Source organism: Porites lutea, chromosome 3 (genome assembly GCF_958299795.1).
Source record: "Porites lutea chromosome 3, jaPorLute2.1, whole genome shotgun sequence".
Classification (NCBI taxonomy): Eukaryota; Metazoa; Cnidaria; class Anthozoa; order Scleractinia; family Poritidae; genus Porites; species Porites lutea.
The window spans coordinates 43,676,485-43,692,160 of NC_133203.1; the positions used below are offsets into that span (position 1 = coordinate 43,676,485).

General features: G+C 40.3%; 1 protein-coding gene across 3 annotated transcripts in view; it reads right to left on the reverse strand.

The window, feature by feature from the left end:
• The window catches only part of LOC140931194 (unconventional myosin-X-like), a 48,905-nt gene that overhangs the window by 5,094 nt on the left and 28,135 nt on the right, over positions 1–15,676 (reverse strand). For 2 of the 3 annotated variants that reach the window (XM_073380956.1, XM_073380955.1), the window contains 22 exons: positions 14,841–14,934; positions 14,684–14,739; positions 14,300–14,385; positions 12,883–12,988; positions 12,064–12,188; positions 11,745–11,842; positions 11,066–11,125; positions 10,578–10,698; positions 10,071–10,174; positions 8,598–8,642; positions 8,419–8,493; positions 8,185–8,258; positions 7,597–7,677; positions 6,668–6,707; positions 6,448–6,534; positions 5,344–5,480; positions 4,692–4,815; positions 3,732–3,844; positions 3,035–3,131; positions 1,888–1,924; positions 1,302–1,402; positions 389–475 (listed from right to left, as the gene is read on the reverse strand). In XM_073380956.1, the coding sequence (XP_073237057.1) occupies positions 389–475; positions 1,302–1,402; positions 1,888–1,924; positions 3,035–3,131; positions 3,732–3,844; positions 4,692–4,815; positions 5,344–5,480; positions 6,448–6,534; positions 6,668–6,707; positions 7,597–7,677; positions 8,185–8,258; positions 8,419–8,493; positions 8,598–8,642; positions 10,071–10,174; positions 10,578–10,698; positions 11,066–11,125; positions 11,745–11,842; positions 12,064–12,188; positions 12,883–12,988; positions 14,300–14,385; positions 14,684–14,739; positions 14,841–14,934 (1,948 nt within the window). The remainder of the gene's footprint in view (positions 1–388; positions 476–1,301; positions 1,403–1,887; positions 1,925–3,034; positions 3,132–3,731; positions 3,845–4,691; positions 4,816–5,343; positions 5,481–6,447; positions 6,535–6,667; positions 6,708–7,596; positions 7,678–8,184; positions 8,259–8,418; positions 8,494–8,597; positions 8,643–10,070; positions 10,175–10,577; positions 10,699–11,065; positions 11,126–11,744; positions 11,843–12,063; positions 12,189–12,882; positions 12,989–14,299; positions 14,386–14,683; positions 14,740–14,840; positions 14,935–15,676) is intronic. The other variant, XM_073380957.1, reaches the window with a different exon arrangement.

Genomic DNA, 15,676 nt, shown 5'->3' on the forward strand with positions numbered 1-15,676 from the left:
GGGGGATAGGGTGAGGAGGAGGGGGACGAGGAGGAGGAGGAGGAGGGGCATAGGGTGAGGAAGGGGGTGAGAAAAAGGACGAGGAGGAGGAGGAGGAGGAGGGGGGATAGGGTGAGGAGGAGAGTGCAACAAAAACATCCTGTTGTGTTTACAGTTCAACCAATTACAATTTTTAGGGTCGATCTGGCAGACCTTTCCCGAGTCGAAATACAGAATTATCACTCTCCATGTTCCTGTGTACTAAACCTTGACTTATAGGAAGCATTTTAGAAGGGGCTTAATCAGCCTTTTTGAAACCATTCCCTACGACGTTACCATGGCCATGACTGCTTCACAAATCTTCATACGAACCACAATTTAGGGTTCTCTAACAGGTACTATTTGTTACCTCTACATCAAAAAGAGTTGACCCATATCCCGGCCAGCTTCTCAATATTTCCATGTACTGCTTCTGAGCTTGCTCTTGGTCCATACCCTGAGAAACGAAACAGTAGACTTACTGTCTTAGAACATTGACTTCTATAAAACTCTACGCTGCTAAATTACCCGCAACTGTTTCGATGAAATAAGCCCTCGCTCGAAGAAAAACCATAACAGCGAACAATAAAAGAAACAAATGCACTACTTTTGCGAATTATTCGCTAACAAACGAAACGTTTATTGCAAGGAAGAAGTTTCTTTAAGAACAAAATCACAGATTTATGAGAGACAAAACAATTTAATTCGAAGCTACTAATACAAGAATAAACTTTGGGAAACTAATAGGCTGAACACATTTAAAACACTGAAATCTCTTTTAAATTACTTAATCTTTACCATTTGCTGTATTAAATAATAAAATGTTCCTAGGATGATGTACGCGATTTTCGTCACTCAATTTGTGGCATTTCCTAGTGGCTGAATTTGGCTGAAATCTGCTGTACAGCTGGATTTTTCTTAAGTGAACAGGCCCCTCGCGCCTAGGGGTTACGCATCTCGTGAAAAAATTTTGGCATGAAACCCAAGAGAGAAATACCTCAGATTGACGGATCATTATACAACTGATGGGTTTGCTAATTTTTCGGTTTTAAACTTTTAACACTGCGATTTTATGGTGGTTTGCCTTCCAGAGAAAAATGCTACATCTAGCAGCAGGAATTTTTTCATACAAACCTCTGAAAATTTTGAAGACGCTTCCACACCAATAAAATCTTAGTCTTTAGTATTAATCACCTTAAAATTGGCCTTCGAACTACTATTCTAATACTCATTCCATCTTTGGTATTGCAGAAGTTACTGTCATAATATCATGCTATTCCTACCCCGATTCTCTTCCACTGTTCGCATATGGAACTCTTGATGAAGGACAGTTCTTCTTCAGTAGCTTTCTTAGTATTCTCGGTTTCATTTTCTGCTCCTCCTGCTAAATAACAAATGAACAGAAGGCGTTTAAGGAGGACTTTAGGGAAAGAATAAATAAATTATTTTTGACAGAAGGAGTAGGGGTGCATACTAGTGAACACTGTTAAAATTGTTCTGTGTTGGTACTTTAGCTAATTATTACGTGATTGTGGAAGAGGGGAGACTGTGGACCCGCTAAACCTCACCCATTACCAGCCAATGCGCTTTGAAATTGAACGCTGCTGATACAATAACCAACTTCGATAGAGCCCACAGTGGAGTGAGCTGGCAAAGACATTGCAGAACAGATGGCTTAAGTCAATAGCAACTCTATTGTCACTTAGAATCCACTGCGAAAAAAGTCCGTAACTAGAATAAGTGCGTTTAACCAAAAACTTATTCCATCTCAAGAGAGAATGAGCTTGTCAATCTCGAATGGTTGTCACTCTAGATAATCAATCATGATAGAGAAATATTAGGATTGAAATGCACATGTCATTTACTTACCGGATCTAAATGGGGACACTGCCTTCCTTATTGTGCCCTATGAGAATAAAATTCAACAACTCGTTACAAAAAAATTGCACCACAAAAGCATTTTCAAGTAATATCCTTTTTCCATAATAAATTCTATAACACAACTAACACCTCAAATTAGGGTGCGTAAGCAACCATAATCGCGCCGGCGAGCCTCAGAGATGATGTTACACGAGACGATTCGCAACAACGATTTTTAGCGCAACACAGCGTTGCAACATTGTAAGGTTGCGAAATTGTTTCGAATGGTTGCAACATTGCTCCAACATTGCAACACTGTGTTGCGCTTAAAATCGTCGTTGCGAATCGTCCAGTGTGACATAACCTATCCCATAACCCCAAACATATAATAGAGAGATAAACAGTCGCGTTTACGGCAACCGGCAAACGTTAATTTTTGCTATGTGACCAAGTTTTCCTTTTACTTGTCTTTAACTGTTCTTCTCCTGTACAAAAAATAAGCAGTTTCACGTTATTTTCATCCATAAGAACTGTTTTCATCACGGCTGCTTATTTTCTATTTGGAGAAATTCTCAACTTGAGTCTGCCTTTGCCGAATGCCGTAAACGTGATCCTTATGCTACGTGCAAACGGACGTAAAATCGTTGGCCAACTATTCCCAACATTGTTGGATGTTGCGTCCGTTTGCACACCCTGTTACATGTTGTGGCGCGTTAATAGGAGTTGTTGCACAAAGTTTGAAACCGGTCAAACTTTAAGCTACGTGCAAACGGAAGCAGCAACTTCCAGTAATGTTGGGAGTTGTTGGCCAACAACGTTGCGTCCGTTTGCAGGGGGCTTTAATCTCGCTAATTTTGGTGACTTCATCACTTCTCCTCTCTATGGTCGTTGTAAAGAGGTACGAGAAAGTGTAAATATGTAGCTGTTTGCTCAAAAATCATTGAAAACGGCTAAGGACATAAGAAAACATAATCTGATCTAAACAGGTACGATTCTTCACAAACCCCTGTCACCTAACCAAAAAAAACAAACCTGAAAAAAGAAGAAAAAAAAGCGACATTTGCCGCGTGATTCGTACGTATTTTCTTTTAAGTCATATCACTTTGATAAAATATGTAGACGGATAACCTAGCTGATTTTAATGTCCTAAATATACCTTAAGACTGAAGGTGCGGTCCCTTGTTATAGAGTTGTTTTCTTTCTTAACTTTCTGCTTTAGTTTTCCAGGAGGATAGACGGAGTCTAGATCAGACCTAAAAAAAAGAAGCAGCATTTCAAATATAGCTGGGTTGTAACCCCTTATCCATGAACTTTGCTTCTTACCTAAACGGCATGGAGGAGAGTTGGGGTGACTGTGCGCCAAAGTATTTAAACACCCGTGTAAACCCAGAGTGAAAATTTTTGCAATTCATGGTAATTTTCGCATACGCTTCAAACAAAGGACTTTTTCCCTTTCATAAATCATTGACAATCGCGCGACGAAGGTGCGACTCACCAAGGAGCTTTGTGAAACCGTGGAAGCGATTTATATTTCGTCCTAGATATCATAAAAACCGTCTTTGGAGGCAGGGTTATTTCACCCCGACAATTGCACATTGGCAAATCGTTGAATCTGATAGTAGCAAATGAAGTTCACTTCGTCATGCGTAATTCTGATCAATTTGCTTTATTTTCGTGTCTTAGGAAGAAGTAGTTTGAGCTGACCAAAAATTAATTCTGATTGGTTAAAAAAATGGGGAGACGTAATTTAAACGAATCAGAAACCACAGCATTTGAAGACTGAGGTAACTGCTTAACTCCTTCTCCAATAGGCTGGGACTGAGTTGAACTCTAACAAAGATTTTCATACTTACACCCAGGCCCCCGGTTTGTAGTCTCCTTCATTAAACTGAAGTCGGAGTGCAGCCAGTAAGTAGAGCGTGGTATCCGGAGCAGGGTATTTACCAAGAATAATGGAGTCACAAGCCTAATTAGAAACAAACGGACAAGCATTAAACGTTTAGGCGGCACTATCTACGTACAAATTCTCAAGATAGATTTCCATATATTTCCTTAAACCTGTCTCCTCCTCCTCCTCAGGAGCTTCGTTTTCCGTTTTTGGCGCAGAGGCAAGCGCAAAACGCAAGCGACTATGGGAAGGGAAAAGACGGGAGGCGAAGCGACGTGTCGCCCGTTTTCTCCTCTCCCCACCCACCCATTCCTTTACGCGCAAATTTTCATCGAGATAGAGAGAGAAGTCTGGGTACGAGGTAGTCCATAAATAATTACTTGAAGGGATTTTATAAAAGACCAAAACATTTTCCCAATAGAGATGATTTTATTAATTCTCATAACCTTTTCGATTGATGTCGTATTGAAACTGTTTGGAGAAAACTGATGTTTGTCATACTTGGGCCTCGCTAATAAGATAAAGTTGCATTTTACGCATACAAGAGTCGCAGCTCCAAGAGAAAGGGCTGGGAGAAATTCTGAAAAGAACTAGGTTGAATACTTGTACAGTCGAACCTCCACTAACGGCCACCTCTCTACAACGGCGACGTTTTTTGGCGGACAGTCCATAAACTAGTCTCCCTCGCAGCCGTTTTTTGGATGTCACGCAACGCTCCAAACGGCTGCGAGGGAGACTATCCATAAACTGACTCTTGTTTAAACCTCTCTACAAAGGTCTCTTTCTTCTGTCCCCAAGGTGGCCGTTGCGGAGAGGCCATTCAACTGTATAACCTGAAAACGAATTTTACCTGTAACAGTAACGAAGTGTATACCCAACAAATCACAAACGTTAACACACATAACGACAAAACCGAAAGCCTTACTTGTTCATAAAGAAATCCGTATTCAACACTGTCTGGTTCCACTGATTCTGGTTCAAGATAGCAAAAAATCTTGAAGAACAGCTTCCATGTGTGCCCAGCTTCCGTTAAACCTAGCGCCTTATACCTGAAATCAGAAACGATAATCAGTGAGCTGAATCCATCGTTAGTAGCCTGCGAGAAGGTTCTGCATTACGAGTGGCGTGCGAAGCAATCCGAGAGTGAAGGCGAAAGAACGTCTCCTTTCGCGTGCCACTCGCGCGTGACTTCTCACGGTATCCCCTAAATAGAGAGCTTGCTCCCAGGCTACTCGACAGTGCGCGCACTTTTACCAAATTCAATCATTAGAAACTGGAATCTAAATTAAGTGAAATATAAAATGATCACTTAAGACACTGAAGGATCATTTCAGTAACACAGAGAAAACTGTAGAAGACACGGATGGAAATAAATGAAGGATTCAATTACGGTTTTGGAGAAACGCTTCAGCCTAACGGTTTTTACAAGTTTATCTCTCCCTCACTTTGAGTGATAGCGGTCAGAAGATAAATATTTAGTCGCAGTTAATGCAAAGGTCACTTGGCAAGTAGCTGGCAAAACTAAACGAAGTTGACTAGTACGGCGCTGATAGCCACAGCTGTAACTATATACTCACTTTTCAAACTTCGACAAAACATCTGCGAGGACAGTTCTGTCTTCAATGTTCTTCTCTATTGTACCGCACTGCTCAAAAAGACTGAATATATTGTATTTCTGAGGAATGTTCAATCCCTTGCAAAGTTTCTCCACAACCTAAGGACGCAATACCAGTTTCCAACGTGAGAAATAAAACTGTAAAAGGTTAAATCATCTACCGTTCGAGCAACCTCGTTCTCAGGATGAGATAACCCTGGTAAAGAGGTCCCGTTCGAGTCAAGAAAATGTTGGTGAAATGCAACTGTAGTGTATTGCGACAGATTAACTTCGAACAGGACCGATCATTTTGGAGTGTTCTAGTCAGTCCAACATAATCGGTCGAAATAATAGGTGATCATAGCTGAAATGTTTGTGTTCAACAGTATTATGTGCCATAATCATTACGTCCGTCATCACTCGTCATAGTCATAGAACAAACAAGATGGACTGTATTGCCCAAATGTCAAATTTTTCCAGGGTTGTCTGGATATTAAGGAGCTTAAGCAACGATGACGGCGACGTGAACGAGAACGGCAAAAAAGAAATAAGTTAAGAATGGCAAAACAACAACTCTACACGTGCATCACGCTTTTTTGTAAATTTCTTTGCCGTTACTGCAAGACTACGACGTGAAACTGCCTAATTTCACGTTTTGCGGAGGACATGAACACAAGACAACGACTTTCTTTTTCTTTTCCTGAACTTCGATACAGTCTTTGAGAATTCAACTCCAGAAAAAATTGCCAACGTTTGACGAATTGAACGAGATGGAATAAGCGCGATAAATTTTGAAATAGTGCGACTTCATTTTTCAAGTGAAGTTTTCGTAGCCGTCGCCGTCGTTGCTGCTTAAGCTCCTAATTAGCGTAGACGCGCGCCTGATTGGTCGAGTTTTGTCATATCCCATGAATCCTTATGCGCTTCGCACATGCGCAGTAGGTTCTTCTTGCTATGTGCTTACAGACTTGAAGTAAAATATTGTTGAGTTCTCTGCGTTCGTTATACAATTTCCTGCTATATTACAAACTACAAATTCCTGGTACATTACAAGTTTCAAATACGTTAAGTATAAAACCATTTTTACCTCGCCAGCAGTAGTAGCAGAGTTGATTGTTATTTTGCAGGATCCTCCGCCATAACAGTGTACAACTGCGGAAAGTTCACGACGGCCCTGCAGATAAAGTAAAAAAAAAACACGTAAATTGTTGTTAAGAATAATGAAGGCAAAAGCAGAATTCAGAAAGAAAAAAGGACTATACTTCATCAACACGATGTAGCATAAATAGCAGTAGTATTCTATTTACCAATAGCGAGATTATTTCTTCCCTCGACGGTGGAAACTCTCTGGAATTTCAAAAACGCATTTTCAAGTGCATAAGTAAGTAATTAAAGTAACCAAGTAACAAGCTGTAAAATCCCGAACATAAACCCCCTCCCTCAAATTCGAAACGCAAAAGCACTTCCTGCAGTAAGCCCTTCCCAATACTCCACTTCCGACACTCCTTGGAGAAAAATTGATGGGTACAAGATTTGGCTGCAGTGATTTTTTCGATCGTTTGGGTAGACAGGTGTTAGGGGCTATTTAGATGGAGAGAAGAAGATCCTTGCCTGTGGGAGGCATCTGCTGCGATACCAAGGACCTTTCATTTATTCAAAGGTCAGTAGTGAGCGCGGAAACTTGACAAGCCTCAAAGCATTCAAGAAACATATACGCGGTGTGGGCCTTTCGAGCCACATAGATAACAATAGTAACTGTTGTGACCTGTGTAAATTTTGAGTTGTAGACAATTGTATATAGTTTTAGGTTTTGGGTAAGATCATTAATTTAAAAATCTTGTAATATATTAGTGTGCCAGTGCGTAGTGTCCGCAATTAGCTAACTGTTAAGCAAAATACATTGACACTAAAATAAAGTCGTTGTTATTGTTATTATTATTATTATTATTATTATTATTATTATTATTATTATTATTATTATTATTATTATTATTATTATTATTATTATTATTATTATTATTATTATTGTACCAGGAATATCTTAGAAGGTGGATCATCCTAACGCCACATGTTTTCTTTATTCAGTTTACATGTAAAGGGTTGTACTTGTCCTTAGTACTACGATCTTCCTAGCTGAGTGTTAGGAAGTATAAACGTACCAATACCCCTGAACGTTTCCTAAAACGTTTTACCGTCATCTCGTATTTAATTGTGTAGTTATCAAGTCATTGCTTACCTTGGCCTTGTTCTCTTGATACATTCTAAAGCATAAGCTGCAAATCTCGCCATTTCTGTGTTGGGGTGTTTTTCTCGATTCCTGAGTAAGACGAAGAAACATAACCATTGAATGAACAAGAGATTTTCTAATTTCCGAAAGTTATTTAGCTACATCTCTTCTTTACTGCTCGGCAAATCTTACTAGTTCTCAAGCAAGGCAATTTGGACGTTCATCGCCGTTTTCAACAAAATACGTCTTTAACGGTCAAACGGCTTTTCAAGGCGGTTGTACAATGTAAAGGAAACGAAATACCGGTAGTTATGTAGAAATCTAATCTAGAGAAACTATTTTGTAAGCCTAAGTGGACAGATGAGCGCAAAGATCGCAAGGCTACTTGAGCAACCCGTCAACCAAGAACATTTACACCAATCTGAATGTTCGGCGGAAGTTTACAACGTCGTTACGAGAATGAACTTCCGCCTTGGCTTTAGGGCAAAATAAGTGGTAACAAATCCACTTAACGAAATATTGGGCTTGATGTAAACTCAGTCAAGGAAGGACAATTACAAGCTGAAGAAGGATATTTATAGAAATATGTGTACTTACCTTTTTAAGTGAAATCTCAGGTAGCGCAAGTATTTTCTCGATGGAACAAACGTGCAACACATACAAACCAGAACCTAAAAACAAAAGGAACACAGTCATTGCTCCTACAAGGTCAAAGGACGCCATACAAAAGATGGAGAAGGGATTAAGTTAAACGCAATCTGCTTACCCATAAAAAAACCTTATAACACCTTACACAAGAGCTCGCCATTAAGTCTTTCTCAATTTCAATACCTGCATGTTTCTTAAGTTTCCAATGGAGTCTGGACTCGGATGGTGGGTAGTCTGTTTTATCAGCTGACAGAAAACCTAGTGAAAATAACGAAAAAGACAGTCATGTTAACGCAAGCAAGTTTCAACAGGGACAAAAATATTTAACTACGTATCTCATAATTAAGGTCACATAGAATTACCTCGTCTCGTAAAGGTTTTAGGTCCTGGCAGGTCTGGAGAATTCCCTGCAAGCCAAAGATACAATGACAATATTTAATCAAAGCTGTATTCATTGCATGTCCATACACAAACTGTTCGTAACACCTAAATCCTGAACGGAACCTTTCTTTAAAAAAATCGGGAAAAAAATAAGGTAATGTGAAAGGTAAGGCAACAGGAAATGTTAACCACGGTATCGACACGGTAAATTTATGGAAAAGATAAAAGGTTAGTACAGCTGAACCGCCATTAAGCGGCCACCCTTGGGGTACCGGTAAGTGGCCGCTTAATCAAGGTTGGCTGCTCATAGAGGTTGGTCAGTAAATGAGCATAATCTTTAGCAGAAACAATGCTCGATCCTTCAAACAAACGCGCAACGGTAGCAGCATTACTGGTCCACAATCGGTCGCCACCTTCTGCCTCGGACTTTGCTTTGTTTCACCATCTTCTTGAATTATAGCCAAAGTGAGTGTATCAAGGGCTTGATTGCCGCTAAATAGAGGTGAAAACAATGGGAGAGCTGTTGTTGGGACGGCCAAGAGGTGGCCGCGGCCGCTTAGTAGAGGTGCCTGCATAATAGAGGTTTAATTCTCCATTCTTTCCTAAAATTATTTCGGGGCTTTGGTTACTGCCCGCTTAACAGAGGCTGGCCGCTTACTGAAGGTTCGACTGTAGTTATAAGTTAAACAGGCCACTGTTTCTAGGTTGTTTCATAGTCTCCTATGAAACCGTCGTCACGCAACGCTCTTTCCCGATGATGAGTGACGCCCAAGAACTGGTTGTGTTGAGGACCAGTAATTTGCACGCGCGAACTCTATGCAACGGCTGGTTCCGCGAGAAGGCAAGGTGAAGCAAACCCTCTGTTCTGATTGGCTACCCGAGTGCGCAAGATGGGTTCTTCTTGCCCTTTGGTATTTCCCGTTTGGGGCCTGCAAAAGAGGTTATTTTGTCCGTTTAAAAAAATCCATTTGATCAAGACTGCTAAGGCAAGATGGCTGGGCTGGATATTGGCCTACCATCCTGACCTCACGATTGGTTAACAGCGCATATTGATTGGTGTCTTAGAATACTACGACGACAACGGGCAACGGGAGCAATAACGTCAAAAAAGCAATACTACAGCGAGCAAGCAAAACAACAACTCTGCACGAGCAGCACGCTTTTCTGTTATTTCCCGTCCTTGCCAACAAACCAAACTTCGTAAAGTTTCTTGAGTACACATGAACAGGAAGGCGATAAATTTTACCGGATCTATCTGAGCTCGGGAGTAATCCTCTTCCTTCAGCTCCTACTTAATTTCCCAGCTATCAACAAAAATGACTAAAAGTTTGAAAGGATACGAAGTCAATTTTTCAGTGACATGACGCGTTTGAAGATCGTTTGAAAACTTGTACTCAAAATCCCCTTTGTCACGGTGTTGGTTAACTTCATGTGAGAAGCGAGAGTAAACTTACTTGAATAACCGGAATAGGATCTGCAATAGATTCTTGTTCTAGTAGAGAGCTAAAAACTCGAACAGCCTCTTCATGAAAGGTTCCATAACCCTTACCCTTTGCACCTTAAATACCAATAATAATAATTATTATTATTATTAACATCATTGTTATATAACTGAAATGTTTTCCAACATCGCTACCTCTCAAATTTGTTACTTCGTGGTTACATGACATCTACAATACAAACGTTTCCCGCCAAAAGTCCCTGAGCCGGTAACATGGCAAAATCTATGGTAACAGTGCATTCTATTACCCACGAATGTTGACAGATCGCTGAGATTTACTTTCATAAATTGTTACATGTGGAAATTTTTCTCCGTAGGCTCGAGGAATTGATTGCTCTCCTTGTTTCCTGGGACACGTCATTCAGTAAAAACTTAAAAGCGTAAGTTTGTATGGCTTTGCAAACTTTAATTAGCTCATGCGAACATGGCCTTAAACAACAGCCTTGATTGATTTACTCACGTGATGACTGTGATTGTCCGTAAGGGAGGGGTAGGAGGGGAGCCTTGAGCGGTATCTTGGAGTACTTCAACACTGGATTGGTGCGATAAACCTGGTCCGTCTCATTTTCTGTCGTGGTGTTCTGTAAATGTACAAAAAAAGATCAGCGGTAAAGTTTTCTTTTAGGGTTATATTATTGTCATTAAATCCAAAAACCTACTTGTTTGTTAAGCCACAAATATTGACCACAACTCTTACCATACAAGTTCCCCCTACCAGAGGCTGAAAGTTAAAATTCACTATTTTCACAAAAACAACAATGCACCCTGTTTACCCTCCCCCCCCCCAAAAAAAAAAAAAAAAATAAAATAAATTGCCTTTCTGTCGTCTTCAATTTTCTCTTGGGACGAATGTAATACTCACAAGAAACTGGAAACAATGGTTCTGCAAAATTTGGGAAGTAAACAAGGCGCATTATAGTCTATGTGAAAAAAGTGAATATTCTTTACCTTTAACTCTGCTACCAATTTTTCAAATGGAGTTTCAACCGGCGGTTTAGAGTCTGTCACCTACAAAAGGCAAATATTTAAACTGTATTAGAGTTAAAAGAGGAACTCATGGCAAATAGCCAGCTTAGAGGAATGAAAAACTTTACAAGACAGACTACGTTCGAGTCACTGGTAACAAACGCCGAAGCCAAAATGCCAACCGCTAAAATTAACAAGCCATGTGAAATTTTGAAAAACATAAAAACAGTTTTAAATACATTTACACTCCAGAGAAGTCTTTAAAATATTCCCAAGCGGTGGTAAAACTCAATAATACACGAAATGACCGCGTGCAGTATACCTCTAACCAGCAAAAGCGCGCGAATCTCTCAACTCTTACACACAATCCTTTAAGCCCTAATACCAAAGTTTAAATTCTCACTTGTGTCCCTATACATTGTCTACAGAAGTACTGGAGAAAATTTGTTGAAGTATTTCAAAGTAGATTTATCTTCTGTGATCATAACTTTCATTCTCATTACCACGCTGTTTTACAAAGCATTGTTAGTACAAAGAGCAATTTCATCCTGATCACTCGTAGGGCTGAAAGGGTCTAACTCAGCGTCTTACTTGGACCAATAAAAAAGTACTACACATCTAAGCTCAAACATATAATTGTTTTTAACACAGTAACACACACCTCCTGGATGGCATTAGCCCAGCGAATTGCCTCCTCTTGAAGCTTTGCATGGAGAACGTATGATCGTTTCCTCCCATTCACTATAAACGTCCAGTCACCTAAAAACCCGGGCAAGTACATGAGTTTACAGAATGTTCAAGGAATGAAGAGTACAAAAAACGAGAAAATGGAAACCTTAAGACCATGGCGAGCCTTAACCTTTTTTTAATAGAGACTTTTTGGCCACTTTAGAAAAAAGGTTAGTGGTACTTGGACATTTTAGCCACAGCTCTGGTAGTAGTAATATGAATTAAGAGGCAAGGAAGGATATTGCTCTTACCGGGTTCCCTTTCTTCCGGTGATACAACAGAACAAAGGCTATTCAACACAATGGAGCCAAATTTGGGGCTGTTCTTTACATATGATTTGTAGTAATCAAGCGAGTTTCCGGTCAGAACACACCATCTGCCAACCAAACAGAGGAAAATATAATTTAACCACAGTGAGTGCTGTAAAATTGAAATGGCTGCGGGATGAGAAATTCAAGGAGTCAAGCTGGAGGTGGTGTCAAGCAAATGATAAAATAGGAAAGCTAAAATTCAAACTGGACAAAAATACGTTTTTAAAACTGGGAACAGAAAATGAAGTTAATAGCTGAGGAGAATACGAGTCGAAAGCTTAACATTTTTCAAGTGACTGGCTCTTGTCACCAGTGAAGGGGGAATGCTTGGCAAAATCCTCCACAGGAAAGTAATACATGATCAACATGGCCAACATGATCTGCCTGAAATTCTTCGAGAAGTGCGCTTTATTTAGACACAGCATGACAAGCGGTTAGAGCGCTGGAATTGTAATCTGAAGGCTCCGAGTTCGCCACCATTCTCTTACTGGATTTGTTCTAGGTGTTCCCGAGTTTAACTTCTCGGTCACACTTGTAAATAGCAAACTGGTTTGTCTCTTTCTACTTGCGATTCTTACCCTTGTGGGCCACAATGAAAACTACTGATTTACCAACAATAGTACGCGCGCTCTGATTGGCCGAGAGACATGCATGAGGGTACATAAACATGGTTGTGACGTCAAGATGTTTTCTTTTTCGCGCGTTTTGCCACTCTGTGGCGTAATCACAAGGTTGATATGACGGAAATTTACGACTTGCCTCTTTCGTCTGGAGTCGTCATTAGCGCCCTCTTTGATAAGCCAACCCTTTTCAATAACATCAGCAAAACCTTCATCAACTTCATGTTCTTTGCTTGTCTGTATAGCTGTTAAACAAACACAAAGAACTTAGCAGACGATAGAAGAACTTCAAACAACAGTCGGTCATCGGACAAAGGGAGTTTAAGCAACGACGACGACGACGGCAGCGAGGACGTCAAAAATGCAAAAGGTTCAGACCACGTTTACAGGGTTGCGGACAAATTTTTAAACGGACGAATTTTTTAACTTGTGCAAACAGTTTACACCGAACCATGCAAACTCTGTCACAGATTCTAGGACTGTTTGCCGATCAAAACTTGCACGATTCCTTGGGTCCCGTGAAAACGAAAGGTGGATCCGTGCAAATTTGTCCTAGACTAGCAAAACAACAACTCTGTACATACATCTCGCTTTTTTGTACATTTTGACCGTCGTTGCCCGACTAACCACGACGTGAGACTGCCTAATTTCACGTTTTGTTGGGACGTGGGCACAAGACGACGGTTCTTTAATTTCTCCTTTTTTTAACTTAGATACAGTCCTTAAGATTCAGAATTTAACGTCAGAAAAATTCAACAACGTTTGATACGTCGCACGACATAGGGAGCAATGAATTTCGAAACAGCGTGAATTCACTTTTTAAGAGACGTTTTCGCCCCCGTCGTCGTTGCTTCAGCTCGCCAATGTCTGACTAAAATCGGCCTAAGGCCGATGACATTCCCCCCTGTGTTCCAACATGATGACCGAATAGATCATATACCAAAAACCAACAATTTGTAGCCGAAGATTTGTGTAGTACATAGAAGTCAACAACACGTTTGTGCGACTGAAAAGGTGAATCATGGTATCTTATCCGATTGATCGTACTGAACGTTTAACTCCTTCTTAGTCTGGCTGAGCGTTGGTTCCACGTCCTATATTTCTGGGCTTCTTTTCTAAATATGCGATTATTCCATTTCATTCAACGGCCTCTTTTAACAACTATCCTTGATACTGCGAACATGCTGACATTCAAAACTCTGTTCTCCGCAGAACTGGAGACAGTATTACACTACCTAAATTGGATCTCATTCCACGGAAACAACCGGTTTCGCAACCTGTCGCCGTTTGCTACTTCCTAGTTGGCAACATGTTCGATACACGTTACTTTCTGTAAACCATTGAAAATAAATCCTTAATTGCCACAAGAAAAAATGTTTAAATATATTTTCCGTTCCTTTAAGCTTGGCCCTCTGAAGGTACAAACTTTGGACTTTGCCAATAGGCAGAGCGGGCCTAGAATGTAGGTGGCCAACTCGACGAAGCGAACTTGACAAAAAGCGAAACTGGTGCAACACTGCAGGTTTTGCTAAACCTCAATACATGTAACTCCATACCTTCAACCCAGCCATTGACGTCTTCAGGAGAATCTGCTATGAAGTTCATAACACGATTTGCCGTGATGAGCGTGAAGGAGTTGGGTCTGCAAAGAAAGGAATAGACAATTTAGGGGTACGTTTGTACGATACAAGCACAGAGGCAAATAATTACAAATAAAAATTGACACTCATATCAAGGTAAACCTGCTTCCACTGTGACAAGAAAGTTAGATTCAGAATAAATGTAAACATGATTTGTCAGAAAAACGAACGTCTTAAAGCATACAACATTTTCTCCTTCAGTCCTCGACTAAGATATAACTTGCGCAATTTGTCGCCTAAATCCTTTTTATCGTGAAACAAGCTTTCTTGGTTATGACCAATATTAAAGCCTTGTCTTACTTGTTCGCTACTCCGCCAGGAGTGCAGGACTCAATCATGGCCACATCGATGGTTCCCTAAACACAGAAAAAGGAGAAGTTAAAATGAGATTTACTGATGCGTGTTCAATGATCCACAAACTTAACCAGACTGTGCTTTATAAGGACAGTAATCTTACCGCTGCATGTTTGACGTTCGCAGATTCCTCGCGCATTCCCTTCAGTTCTTCGTCATTTGCTCTGTGCACTCGATTCAGAATGTTGAACCATTGGCTGAAGAAAAGGTAAATTGCACAAAAATGCACCGTAAGAAAAAAGTTGTTTTAGGCTTATGAAGACAAATATAAGAACAAAACAGAAAATTGTAGCTAAATGATCAATTTGAGGCCTACACAAAAACAAATAATTGTTCGCTCTTTCCTTGCTTCATCAACATATATGGTGCGACCTTAAACTTCTACCAAAACAACAGGTTGAAATTTTTCGCCTTTCAAATTCAACCAAATTGCCAAATTTCCTCTTCTCTGGGCGAAGCAGAGTCAAATAGCTGGGTTATGCCTAGGGTATTGGAACTACCATAAGATCATTACACATACAAAAGCCTTTTAGCCTCCCCCGTCCCTCGCTTTCCAATTCGAAACCTTAAGATCCAAGGACGGCAGATGTCCACGACGGCGGGCGGAAGTTTGAAAGCGTGTTTACCTACTTCCGGTAGCCGTCCCACGTAAATTCCCGCCGTAGCTGTGTTGTCTGACTATCTGTTTCGTACAAAACGTGAGTAGATTACTGTGTTTTTATAACATATCTTTTATAATTTTCAATATTTTGCGGATTATGGCGTCAATAATATTTTAAATTCGTTTGGCTACTCCTCTGGGACCTAATTTTCAAGAAAAACATGTTTTTTTTCTTCTCCACAGAAGACGATCCCGATATAGGAAACACCAGGGGTCAATTTAATAAAACTTTTACGGGTGTAATTTTCAAGTGTCGCTCATTGCTTTCAGAATTTAAA